This window comes from Brachyistius frenatus, unplaced genomic scaffold (genome assembly GCF_029030835.1).
Source record: "Brachyistius frenatus isolate BFR_SWC_R1_liver_20210118 unplaced genomic scaffold, ASM2903083v1 Contig_62, whole genome shotgun sequence".
In the NCBI taxonomy this organism is placed as follows: Eukaryota; Metazoa; Chordata; class Actinopteri; family Embiotocidae; genus Brachyistius; species Brachyistius frenatus.
This window is the reverse complement of record NW_027210661.1, coordinates 1,020,180-1,032,900: the sequence shown is the minus strand read 5'-3', so window position 1 is coordinate 1,032,900 and position 12,721 is coordinate 1,020,180. Positions and strand designations below refer to the sequence as shown.

General features: G+C 44.0%; 3 protein-coding genes across 3 annotated transcripts; 1 reads left to right on the top strand and 2 right to left on the bottom strand.

The window, feature by feature from the left end:
• Positions 1-1,729: 1,729 nt before the first annotated feature.
• Positions 1,730-4,687, bottom strand: neu4 (sialidase 4). The gene is made up of 3 exons (XM_069706444.1): positions 4,487-4,687; positions 3,856-4,111; positions 1,730-2,799 (listed from the first exon to the last, which is right to left on the bottom strand). The coding sequence occupies exons 1-3, from the start codon at positions 4,685-4,687 to the stop codon at positions 1,730-1,732; spliced, it is 1,527 nt and encodes a 508-aa protein (XP_069562545.1).
• Positions 4,688-6,797: 2,110 nt separating this feature from the next.
• On the top strand, positions 6,798-9,331 carry wdr53 (WD repeat domain 53). The gene is made up of 3 exons (XM_069706345.1): positions 6,798-6,816; positions 7,599-8,094; positions 8,195-9,331. The coding sequence occupies exons 2-3, from the start codon at positions 7,606-7,608 to the stop codon at positions 8,855-8,857; spliced, it is 1,152 nt and encodes a 383-aa protein (XP_069562446.1). The 5' UTR covers positions 6,798-6,816; positions 7,599-7,605; the 3' UTR covers positions 8,858-9,331.
• Positions 9,037-12,328, bottom strand: srprb (SRP receptor subunit beta). Its single transcript, XM_069706346.1, has 7 exons — positions 12,085-12,328; positions 11,649-11,743; positions 11,448-11,525; positions 11,280-11,362; positions 11,039-11,175; positions 10,864-10,918; positions 9,037-10,475 (listed from the first exon to the last, which is right to left on the bottom strand). The coding sequence occupies exons 1-7, from the start codon at positions 12,251-12,253 to the stop codon at positions 10,265-10,267; spliced, it is 828 nt and encodes a 275-aa protein (XP_069562447.1). The 5' UTR covers positions 12,254-12,328; the 3' UTR covers positions 9,037-10,264.
• Positions 12,329-12,721: the final 393 nt, after the last annotated feature.

The window sequence follows — 12,721 nt, the reverse complement described above, 5'->3', positions numbered from 1 at the left end:
AAGGTCATAATCTGACTTTTACAACAGAATATTCTCTAAAGAAATACTGCACTGTCTATTTATCCTCATGTAAAAATGTTACACCCAAAAGATTCCATTGTGCTTTGGGCTAGAGTTTGACAATGACAACATGTTTTTCCTTGAGATTGAATGTACTTCTTGACCTAGAAAACAGTAGATCATGAAACAATCTCACCATAAGGTTAAAAAGTACCAACGGCTTTCGTAGTGAGATTGTGTGTGCAGACTTTTCTCCTGGTAACTGATGGGAGAGGAGGAAGAAAGCGAGTCAGAGCTCTGGGTTTCTTGAAATGGCTGATAATCTGTGTTTTGCAAAGCATTATCTGACTCTGTTCCTGGAACTTTAACACTTCATGTCATACAAATACTCCTGATAATCCGCTTTAGCTTCTCATTTTCTTCTTAGATATATTTGTCTGGCTCCCGTTTGAATCAGCACAAGAGCTGCAACCAATATTTTCCTTATCGATTATTGTGGCAATTGTTTTTTTTTTAGGATAATTGTTTAGTTTACAAAATATGGAAAATTGCACAATGAATCAGACTCCAAGGCCATCCATCCATCCATTATCTATACCCGCTTTATCCTGAACAGGATCACAGTGGGGCTGGAGCCTATCCCAGCTCACTTTGGGCGAAGGCAGGGTGCACCCTGGACAGGTCACTAGTCTATCACAGGCAACACATGGAGACAGACGGAAACAAAGACCATTCATGCTCTCATTCACACCTAAGGGCAATTTGTAGAACTACCAATTAACCTGAGGCGCATGTTTTTGGATGGTGGGAGGAAGCCAGAGTAGCCGGAGAGAACCCACGCAGGCACAGGGAGAACATGCAAACTCCACACAGAAAGGCCCAGAACCGGATTCAAACCCGGAACCTTTTCACTGAGAGGTGACAATGCTAACCACTGCACCGCCCATCCATGTCATACAAATACTCATAATAATCCAAGGTTACTATCAGAAAAATGATTTTTTTTTTTTTTTCAAACAGCCAATCCTCAACATTTGAGGAAAGTTGAATCTGAGTTTTTGTCGATTAACTAATTAGTCATTAATCACCATTAGTTACAAAATACTCCCAATAAATTAAGAACAATTTCAGGATTTCAGGGGGAAAAGAAACTTTAATGACACTTTTTGTTCTATAGAATTATAACATAAACTGAATTGAACTTAAAGATTTTTCATCACACCACTTTGTAGCAAATGAAAGCGCAAAATAACACCACAAAAATTACTCAACAATATTCACTCTTTTGCAGTGTGCTAATAAACATGGTGGATGTACACTCGGTGGCCGCTTTTTTAGGTCCTGCTGTATCTATTTCTACTGAACATCTTAGTCTTAAATTCTACATTAATGAATGTGAATGTTGTTGTTGGAAATGTGTGACTAACAACGTGTCTTATTACTGAGGTCACAGTTAAAGGTGTAGTGGTCTGCATCATATTGGCTGGTGCATTTAACCTTCCCATTTACAAACATGAGGGGGGCAGAATATGTTGCAGTCCAGTACAACAACACAACTCACTGTGACCTATATTAATGGCTCTGTGTCAAAAACTGACCATTACAGGCATCATGAAAGAAAACTTCAGGGCAGAATAGCTATATTAGACTGTGCAGGTGTAACTAATGAAGAAGCTTTTGGATGTAGATAGAAAACAATTACTGAAATTGTGCAATACAAGCTTGACATCTATGACGCAGAGCACATCTCTGTCAGCTTCTTTCTCCCCTGCTGGAAAGCTGGTGCACTTTGAGCGTCACCGCTACAACTCAGTCCTGCCTCAGAGACTTGATTCTGTCTTTTACATCCCTCGCCGTTCATACCGAGCTCTACATCCTGGGGCAGATTATCAATAACCTCGTAGAGGGTGAAGATGCTAAAGCAGATCTCATCGTAGGCTGTTGTGGCACCGCACTCGAACAGGCAGGCGAAGGCCACAGCCGGCGGTGCTCCGGGTGAGGGTGACAGCTCCAGGTAGGCCAGATCAGAGTAGGCGCTGGGGCCCTCGTAGATCACCCAGGGGCCACGCCAGCTGTCTGGGTCACGGGGAAACAGGCTGAGGAACACACCCAGATCCTTGCGTGCAGTGCTCAATGTTGGGTGGGAGTACAGCACCCAGGTGGGGGTTAGGAAATCTGGAGGGGCATTATGGCGAGGTGAAAGAGGGCTGGGGGGGACAGGAGTGACATTTGGATTGGGGGATGCTGCGATGGAGCTGCTGCGGCTGCTTGCTGAGACTGTGGATGCTGCAGATCTGGTGAATGCCAATCTGTCGTGAAAGGCCATCCAGGGTGTCCAGTGTCTGGAGCTGTGTGCAGGTGGCTCTAAGTGACTGTTTCGACTTTGATGTAGATGCAATGGGGCAGGAAATCCAACAATACTACCATGACAACCGTTTCGAGGCTCCACCAGCCGCTGCACCAGCTGCCCCTCCTGAAACACGGCTCCATCATCCAGACTGAGGGCCTGCACCCTGTATCCGAGAGGGCTGCGCGCGTTACAGTACAACACATTCGTCCCATCCTCTTCATCCACAGACACCATCTGACACTCTACAGTCTGCGGCCCCGGTACCGCCTCCCCGAAACACCAGGTCCTCCCGTGGGTGTCGCTGTGAAAGCAGAAGGCATGTGGGGTGGTCTGGCAGAGCTGTCCGAAGCACTCCTTGCAGTCGATGTGGTAGGTGTAGGCGGGAACGAGGAGACGGCCGGACTTCAGCTGGATGCCGTGGCCCGGGCCGAGAGCGAACGTGGCCCATTCTGATGGGAAGGAAGAAAACACAATACACTTAAAAGGATAGATCCACTTTTTTTTCCAGGTCTGTCTTAAAACAACACCTACATGTGTATACTGGCTACAGCTACAACTTCTGTTGTTACTTAGATGTAGCAGTTCAATAACAGTGAAACCAGATACAATGAACTCTGCTAGTTCTTTTTGAATTATTCCAATCTATTGTACCAGTGTTATTTATTTTGCCACAGCTTTGTTGACGTGTCTGCAGGTCTTTTTGTCAGCTGAGATATATTGTCACCGTCAAAAATTGTCAAGAGGCTTCAAGACTTCCTATTACCTTGAGCTGAACTTTAAAATGTATTTTGCCACACAATGGGGACTGTCGATTTTGTCTCAAATCACACGCACTGAAATCGACTTCAGAAGGCATGTTTTCATGGCCAGAATGAAGATTAGGGACAGTAGAGTACCATGAATCTTTCTTTTAACAGGCTTAGTATTTACTGTACATGAAAGGGCAAAGATACCATACAATGTTTTCCATTTATTGCATGGGTTGGATAAGTTTATCTTTAATCTGAACACCAGGGAGATGAAATTAAACCACATCTCCTTATGACTGCGCGTGTAGAGGATTTTTGAGCAGTGCAGTGGAAGAGTGATGGTTGTTTTAATCTTTTTGGGACAGGGGAATGTAAACTATTCAGCATGTAACACATAACTGAAGAAAAGTCCTCAACAACAAATTATACGTAGGCTGAACAGTTTTTTGGAATTATTGCTTTTCTTCCTGGTAAACTTTCTGTGATCCCTTTGAATCATTTTGTGACCCCTTATTTTGGGCACCCTGATCCTCATGTTAAAAAGTTCCAGAAGAGAATAAGAGATGAGAACATTTATAGATTTACAATATTCACTTTAAATGTAACTGGAAATAACAGCTTGAAAATATGTCATATATTCAGGTCTTGATGCCCTGATTTACAGTTTAAAGGGTTTTCCATGTCCAAAGTTTTAATCAGAATGACACAACTGAAGTCTGTTTTGAGGTGAATGCTCCCTTTATGAATGTCCCTGACCTTTAATTGTGTCTCCTATGACCCTCTTAGTGAGGTCGGTGATAGGACTCCAGGTGTCGCCGCCATCAGTGCTGGAGATGTAGCAGAGTCGGGTCACGTTCTTCCCTGTCACCAGCTGGTAGGACTCTGAGGTGTGGCCCAGAACGGCGATGAAGAACAGGAAGAGAGTCCCGGTGAACTCATCGTACACCGGGCAGGGGTTCATGGAGCGGTGGCCTGGCAGGAAAGCGGTGCCCAGAACACAAATGTCGTCCCACTGCAGCAAAGGAAGAATAGGAAAAAATAATGTTTGAGAGGAAGGGGGAAAAAAAGTCTACAGGATTTAATATCAGCTCACTGAACTTACAAATAATTTTTTTTCCCACCTATCTATTGGGACAAAATAATAATAATTTGGGTCTTTTACTGGAACCTTCCGCTACATGTAACTGCATTCTGAAATCTGTTCTTTAATCTGGGAAGAAATGTAGAAAATATGCTGTCGTTGAAACATAACTACTTTGAACTTTACCTCAATTTGAAGCAAATTCTCTTGTGACTGGTTGTGAAATATTAGTAAAGTAACAGTATTTGTACTTGAACAGAGCACTGTGGCACTAGAGGTCTTAAATCTACAGCGAACATCACTGACCTCCACATAATTCCTGTAAAAAGTGCCTTTCCTCATGACCAGCAGGTGAGCCTGAGAGTCAGACGGGCTGAGTCTCTCCTCACAGAAGGCCAGAAAGGATCTGGAGTGGGACAGGTAGAGCAAAGCTGGGACTCTGTACGTCACTCCATTTGGCTCCTTACGGAAAAGCACAGATCTCGCTGGGAAGTAGGGCGACCTCATGCTCGCTGTTGTGTGAATATTTCAAGGCAACTTCAAATTGTCTGGGAACAACAATCAATATCATTATATCCAAATATTCTGACACAAGCTTTCGAAAAACAAATATGAAGGAGGGGTTAGGGTAAATGAACACATGCAGTAAATTGAGGGTAACAAAGGTAAACAAAGACAAACAAGCACTTGCACATACATTATGTGTTTATTTGCAAGTACAGCCTGCTTATATCCACAATGATTTATCTGTTTGTGTTATTGCATAATTAATTTATTAAACTGTAATATATATTATTTGTGACAGACAGGGAATCTTTTCTGACCTTGTTTATCTAAATCAGCTTTTAATTTAAGGACAAGCTGCATGACAATCTGCCTATTTGAGTTTTTATCTCACCAAACAATCTCTGGAAAACATCCAGTGGTAGGAAAGTAATTCATCTGTTACTAATGTGAATTCTGTTTGCCATCAAAACCATCACAGTAGTTTTGATGACACCGCCTGCTTTTGCAGCCCCGTTGAAGTCGTCAAACCTTATACTGATCAGAATATTATAAAGAAATTTCATTTTTAGTGTTTTTTAGTTACATATTCAAGAAGGCTAAAGCTCCAAATACATTTTATTTGAAGCATAATCAACTAAATATGACTCAAACTCTAATAAAATGTCACTCAACTCACACCTCAGACCTTACAGCTCAATTTAAAGACTAAATAACAAGATGTATCCTCACACTCATGTCTTCCAGGAGGAGTAACTCATAACAGACCACAAACTGTGAAACAACTTACTAACAACTTCCGTATCACATTTCATCTGCACATATTAATCTGCTTCTTAACAGAAACCTCAAATTAAATCAGCATTATGAGGAGGCAACTGAATCTAAGGAACAGGTCACCAGCAGAAAATAGTAAATATCTGCAGAGTACTTACATTGACAGTGATCTGTGAAAAGTGTTGCTGCTTGGAGAGGATGTACAGAATGTGTCAGCACTTGAATATAGTGTTGACAGTCTAATGTGAGTGTGAAGTCAGTTTGTGTGTTTTAGTGGGAGAGTGAAAGCTAAGGCCTCTCCTCTATTCCCTTTTCAGTGTGGCAATACGGCACTGCTGTTCAATGACCCAGAAATGGCCCAGACTCATCAGATCTACAGCTTTGGATGAATCAGCGGAGAGCAGCCATTGTGAAAATGAAGGCCGTGTGGGGGACACGCTGAACAATGACTCCATGATCTGCCTCCTCTGTGCTTTTATTTCTTATTTTCTGCAGAATGTGTTGGAACTAATACCTCGTTGCTTTTAGACTGCAGCTCACCACTTCAACGCTTGGCTGGTGAATCAGATTTGATCTGTGCAGGACAATATTGTACTCAGACGTGTACAAGTTATTATTATTGAACTCATTTAAAAGGTTCCCAATCTGTGCACATATTCCTTCTCATTGACACGATATTTTTTCGGTGTCATGACTGACTGACGTCAGAGAAGTGTTCAGAGAACACAGTGCAAATTCAGTCTGGAATAAAGGCTTTCAAAGACGGCACACTGAAGAACTTCAGGCCCAAACTCAGCCTCCGAGGCAGCATTGAAATGCTCCACTTGTGTAAAAATACGACAACCGTTATGATGTGAACTCTTTAGGTCACACATCAGCATCCAGACTGGAGCGATGATTGGTACCAAGGACCCCCAGTTCCTCACGGAGAAGTGGGCTACGTCCTTCAAAACCTCCTGGCAGGCAAAGGTGAGGGCTTAATCATTAAGCAAATCATTCATTGAGTTATGTTTTTGTGTGAAATTCACGTTTTGTTGGTTTTGTTCTTTGCACACAGTGATTTTGCGTGCAACTGATGCATGGTTCATTTTGTGCACTAATAAAATATATACCTATGTTTTGAAGAAATCACATTTTATTTTTCCAATTACGAAGGGTTCGGTGAATGCACTGATGAAGCTCGCAGGGTTCAGTACCTCCAATAAGGTTAAGAACCACTGGCTTAATGTATATAAAAAAATTAAAAAAAATAAAAAAAAATAAAAAAAATCAACAACAAAAAATCTGTGATGTCATCAAAAAGCGACCGAACCCCACATGGCAACCCGCTGAAGTTTTGACGGCACTCGCGGAAGGTATTGTGATGATCTAATTGTTTTAAGTTATCAATAATGTCACGCCACCGTTTTCCAATCAGAAAATGAACATCGACGTGCTTGTTGTCACCGTCAAGCCGTCGGCTGAGCAGGAAGTTGCGCATTAGCGTTCGTGCTAACTAGTTAGCAGAGCTGAAGCTGTCTGGTGTGACATCAGCTGTCTCTCGTGTCTGCAGTAACTTCTTCGCGTCTGAGTGAATTCCCTCTAGAAGAGACCGGAAACCACCTATTAACCCCCCCCCCCTTCGTTGGACATTTATTTACACTTACGTTCACCTGTTTTTAAAGTAGGCGACTATTCTTGTTTGCAGGAATACGAGGTATCACCGGTATCATAGGACAGTGTCTCGTTTATTAAAGCTCAAATACAAAAATGCATCGTAATAAATCCTGCTTTCATGAGGAGTATAATGTTCAAAACAAAAAAACAAAAATTGGTTAATAAGATGAGTATTTACCTAATAATCGATTACGATAATTGTTTAATTTTTTTCAACCAATTGTCCAAAACCAAAATAATTTCGATTTAACTTCACAGAAGACAAACAAATAACTAATTGTTGTCATTTAAGAGGCTGGAACCAAATGAAGTTTGTCACTTGTAAAAAAATTAATTCATACAATTTTTTTTTTTTACTAGCAGTTGTTTTCTGTTGATCGACTAACTGGTTCATCATCTCGGCTCTCCTTAAATTGTCGTCATGTTTGTCAGAGGTGTTCACCTCTCGAACTCTTGTCCGTGTTTACCTCCCGCGTCACAGGGTCAGCATGGCCAGGCAGTGGTCCGAGGGCCACTCCACCTCAATCCTGTGTGTGGGGGCGTCTCCGGGCCCCGAGGGCCTCCTGGCTTCGGGCTCCGAGGGCGGGGAGGTCACGGTGTGGAGCCAAGAGGGGACCGTCATTGGCCGTCTCGTTCTCCCCGGCGAAGAGGACAGCACCAGTGTCGTGTTCTCCCCTGCAGCGCCGAGCCAGCTGTACGTGTCACACGGAGACGCGGTTAGCGTACTGGACCCCAGAAACCTGAAGGGCCCCGTGGAAGAGTTTCAGGGTGCAGGGGAGGAGGAGATCAATTGTTTAGCGCTGAATGAGACGGGTTCAGCCCTGGCGGTGGCTGATGACTCTGGAACTGTGCGGGTGCTGGAGCTTCCGGGGGGAAAAGTGTGCAGGACTCTGCGCAGACACACCAACATCTGCTCCTCTGTGGCTTTCCGGCCTCACAGGCCCAATAACCTGGTGTCTGTTGGACTGGACATGCAGGTGAGGCAAAGCTAAATTAAGAGTGTGTATGTATTCCATGTACCTAGACTACACCGAGACAGTATTTATTTATTATCCCCAATTTCGCCTTGGTTGTCAGGTGATGCTGTGGGGTCTGCAGAAAACGCGCCCTCTGTGGACCCTCAACCTCCAGGATGCAGCGGAGGAAGAAGACGACCATCAGCAGCGCCCCGGTCAGCTTTTCAACCCGCCACTGGCCCACTGTGTTTCTGCGGCGAGCTGTGGGAACATTTTGGGTTGTGCAGCAGAAGACGGGCGGGTGCATCTGATGCGGATCGGCGGCGGCTCTAAACTAGAACAGCAGGGAGCAGTCAAAGCCCACAGTCAGGGAGCCTCACAAGCCCACTTTATTAGTTTCCTTCCCCACCCGTACTGGCTCGTCACTGGAGGAAATGACAGCCGCGTCGCCCTATGGGATCTCAGTAAGCACCCAGTGGTGACTCCAGAGGGGAAAATCCAAGTAAAAGCCCCCCAACGTAGGAAAGGTAAGAACAAGGCAAAGAGAAAAGAGCAATCTCAGGATAAAGCAAAGACTCCACCGAAGGCCGAGGGAGAGAAAGAAGAAGCTGAGGAGGCAGCAGCGGCGGCGGGTGTGGAGGAGACGACGGAGAAGTCTGGGCCCAAACTGAGCATCAGCCATGGGGACAAGGTGAACTGGCTGTGCCCTGCTGTTCTGAAAGGAGAACCGAGTGTCGTAGTCGCAGATCAGAGCTCCAGTCTGACTGTCTACTCTCTGTCTTAACTGCAGAGTCATGCACTTTAAGCCTCGTTCTTTTGTTCTGGTCGCAGCCGTACACCATTTTGACTTATTTTTAGATCACGTGCTTTTGAAGCTCGTGGCTGAGTGATGCTCGGCTTGTTAGGTTAGGGTTAAAGCCTGAACATAAAAAAAACATTGCGGGCTTTCCCGAAAGCAGCAAGCACATCACAAAAACGTGATTTATTTGAGAGTTTACAAAGTATTTACCCAACTAAATATACAACTGTTTTTGGGTCTCATTTAATGCAGCCTTTATTCATTAGGGTTGTGTGTGTGTGTGTGTGGTCCTTTAAAAATGTCCCCCTTTGAAATGTACTTTTTGTTTGACACTGGACTCATTAGATTTTTGTACACAAGTTCATTTCTCTGGACTGTAAAAAGACCACATCTGACAAAAGAAATCTGGATTTCATGTTTAACTGCAGTGGTTTTTTTTTTTTATAGACAATAAACATCTCAATCCAAACCAGGTGGCAAACAGGAATCAAAGCACAGTAATTGAAAGCTGTTCCCAAAGACAACCGAAGGCAGCGATGCTCCACAGCTGATCTGAACTGCAGTCTGCCGCTTGACCTCCTCTGAGCAGCTGTTTACATGTGATGGGGAGATTGAGATTCTTTTGTGTACATGTTAATGATCCTGTCTGCTGCTAATGAATCAGTTCTGCATGTCCACAATACTTGTACTCCATTTACAGCCAAAACTTTATAGCGTCAGTTCCTTCAACGAGTCTGACAACTGCAAACACAAACTTTTACTCTTCGATAAATCCATACATTCATCGCAAATCCACTGTATTCACGCAACTCTTTCAAACAAGCGAACTTCTTCTGCAAACAAGCAAAACACGTTTCTATACGCGTCCCAGAACGAAGGCACGAGACAGACCGTCCAAATTAATGAATGAATGCTTGTGTCACAAGACCGCTCACTGCTCAAACTACAGGAGAAAAGCTTCAAATAAAACCCAGTGACATCTTCTTGCAACTGCAATCAAAAACTTAAGCTGTATGTTTTCTAAACAAGTCAAGCAAAGCTCTCTTAACTGGATGTTCATACTAAGATTTGCACTCGAGCAGCAGCAGCAGCAGCAGCATCATCATCATCATCATCATCATCATCATCATTTCTCAGCACTGCAGAGCAACCTGACAAACTGCTACATCACTTCTCAGTGTCCTTGATTACATTAATTTAGTTTGAATGTCTTCGACTGTTGTATTTCACAGATAGGTTCATATTTAAATGGAGTGAAGAGGCTGATGTTACTCAGACACTTCACCGAGAGGCATCAGTCATCCCTCCTCTGATTACTGAGGCGACGTGGAGGCGGTCTGAGGTTTGCGCCTTTAAGGCACGCTGTGCACTGAGGGAGACGAGCTGCCGATGTTACAGTTTGGCCAGGCTCTTCTCCAGGTTCTCCGTGTCTGCATCCCCGTCTTCCCCCTTGCTGCCGCGGGCGCTGCACTCCAGGAACTCCACCTTCATGGGCAGCTGGCTGAACTCAAAGTCTTTGCCTTTTTTCCCCAGATACAGACTGCCGCCCGCAGAGCCGTCCTGAGAGCTCAGTGCTGCCGACCGAGTCACTCTCAAGGTGTTCCTGTGAGAAATCCAGAGATTTCGTTGAAGTATCTTTATGTGCTTGAAGTCTTAACAAATCTACAAGGATATTGCCGAGTCCAAGACTTTCATTTTTACTAGTTAAGAGTGAGCCTGTGAACACAGTTTTGTCTTTTATGGCTCTGAAGGAGCTTTCCGCATCTTAGAAAATAACATTACAGGTTTCACCAGGGTTATCACAAACTTTAAAGTAACACTCCAAGAAACTGGAGGTGCTCTATTTGAAAGAAGTGTGTGTTTCCTACAGAGGAAATGATTCAAGAAAAGACACCTGTATGGGAAATGTAGGATTCATAATAATGGAAATTGTAACAACATTATGAAATAAGAGTATTTAAAAAAAATCACAAACAGCCTGAGTTACTTACAGCTCCTTTTCCAGCTGCTGCTGGATCAGTTTGGCAGATTTTGCCATGGTAATGTCTGTAAAACAAAGAGACCAGTAAATAACTGAGCCTTATCACAAGTAAGCATTGTAAAGCTAACTGGGGTATTTTTACAGTAAAAAAAACAAAACAAAACAAAAACAAGCGGTTGTTGAACCTTGTTTGTTGCAGGCCACCAGGAGAGACGGAGCATTTCTGGAAATCACAGAGTCCGTCACCAAAACGTACAGAAACTCGGCCACGTCTCTCACTTCCTTCTGGAAAATAGCGCTGTCCACAACAAACACAATCGCTCTGGAGAGAAGAGAGTGACGATGAGGACGATGTTTAAAGAAGTAAGACAAAAACTATGAACACAATAAAAAAAAAAATAAAAAAAAGGATGTGGGTTTTCTCACCGTGCAGCAGACTTGAACTTTTCCAGGTACTGAGGTCGCAGGCTGTCATGACCCGGCAGGTCTATCAGAGTCCAGATGCTGCCCTGAATACAGCAGGCAGAGCACAGCTGTAAACCTTCATGAAACAAACTCATATTTCATTCAACTGTACGTGGTGCTATAACTCACCCTGTCATTTTGGGCTTTGTACGGAGCACTGCTGTCAGTGATGGAGGTCTGCGTCCGCTTGAACTTTCCCGACAGCAGCTGCCGAAATATGACATGCACACATTTTTTTTATTTATTTTTTTAAATAATAAACTAAAAACAGCCAGCAGAGTCCCCATCAGCTGAGCGACGGCCACCACGTCTTAAGTGACATCAACTCACCCGGCTGAACAGGAGGGTTTTCCCGGAGTCGCACAGTCCCACCAGCAGCACGGAGCTCCGGACAGTTTTACTGGTGAGAAAGTACCTCAGAAAAACTAGAAGCAGAAAAGCAGGGCGGCGGGTTAGTGACTGATCCTCAGGCCTTTCTCCTCTCGCTATCAGAGACAACGACTTCCGGTGCAGCTGACGGCTGTTGACGTTTGCTTTTTAAGCTCAAGTCAACTTTTAGCTTTCGAGCTTGTTATTTCAGCTAAATGTCTTTGAAGCCCTGTCCCTTCTTGTTTAAAACAAAGAAAAAATAAATAAATAACTCAACATTAGAGATTGAACATAAACGCTTACAGGACTGTTTTTTGCAACAGCTCGGCACTCTTAGCTCACTATGCTAAGCTACGTGCTAGGCCTAGCCCGCAGAGCTAATGCTACCTCCACTTACCGCAGGTGATGACGACCACCGCCAACGCGACGACGAGTCCGATCAGAAAAACCGGGTCTTGGTCCTCCAGCTGGCGGAGAAGCGACTCGACGTACGGGTCGAACGGGTTTTCTGCCGTCTCTACGCCGACCGTGTCCTCCATGTTTCTATCGGTGCAGTCCGCCTCCATCGAGCCCAATCTGAGATGGGACACGTCTCCTTCCTGCAGGAGACCCGAGTAATACCCCCTGAGTTGTGGGGAGCCTCCGCGGCCAGCAGGGGGCGCTGCCGACCAAGGACCGCCTCCGGTCCATCCCCCGCCGCGCTCTGCGAACTGGAGGGTTGGAACCGGTCAGAGGCTCCCCCAGCAAAACCGGGTGAATAGTTTGATCTGGTGGAAACCTTATTTTAATCAGGAAGGGGAAAAACACAAAATGCGATAGATGAAAAACCTAAAAGGTCCTAAGTTACAAGATAATCAGAAAAAACTTCACTTACTAAATCTAAATTATTAGGCCTACTCAAAACTACAAGATACAAAATAAAAATGGACTTGTGTTCATCTCAGATTATAAAGTAATACAATTCATATTTTCATCCAATAAAACTAAATTATAAAGTACTACAAAGTACAAAAACTTGGAGATAAAAATACATG

Excerpts from the sequence above, each read along its gene's own strand:
- srprb (XM_069706346.1), bottom strand. The coding sequence starts at position 12,253 with ATGGAGGCGGACTGCACCGATAGAAACATGGAGGACACGGTCGGCGTA. Across the intron at positions 11,526-11,648 it reads AAACCCTCCTGTTCAGCCGG|CTGCTGTCGGGAAAGTTCAA; the intron begins GTGAGTTGATGT and ends ATATTTCGGCAG. Across the intron at positions 10,919-11,038 it reads GGTGGCCTGCAACAAACAAG|ACATTACCATGGCAAAATCT; the intron begins GTTCAACAACCG and ends TTTGTTTTACAG.
- neu4 (XM_069706444.1), bottom strand. The coding sequence starts at position 4,687 with ATGAGGTCGCCCTACTTCCCAGCGAGATCTGTGCTTTTCCGTAAGGAG. Across the intron at positions 4,112-4,486 it reads TTTACAGGAATTATGTGGAG|TGGGACGACATTTGTGTTCT; the intron begins GTCAGTGATGTT and ends CCTTTGCTGCAG. Across the intron at positions 2,800-3,855 it reads CATAGGAGACACAATTAAAG|AATGGGCCACGTTCGCTCTC; the intron begins GTCAGGGACATT and ends CCTTCCCATCAG.
- wdr53 (XM_069706345.1), top strand. The coding sequence starts at position 7,606 with ATGGCCAGGCAGTGGTCCGAGGGCCACTCCACCTCAATCCTGTGTGTG. Across the intron at positions 8,095-8,194 it reads CTGTTGGACTGGACATGCAG|GTGATGCTGTGGGGTCTGCA; the intron begins GTGAGGCAAAGC and ends CTTGGTTGTCAG.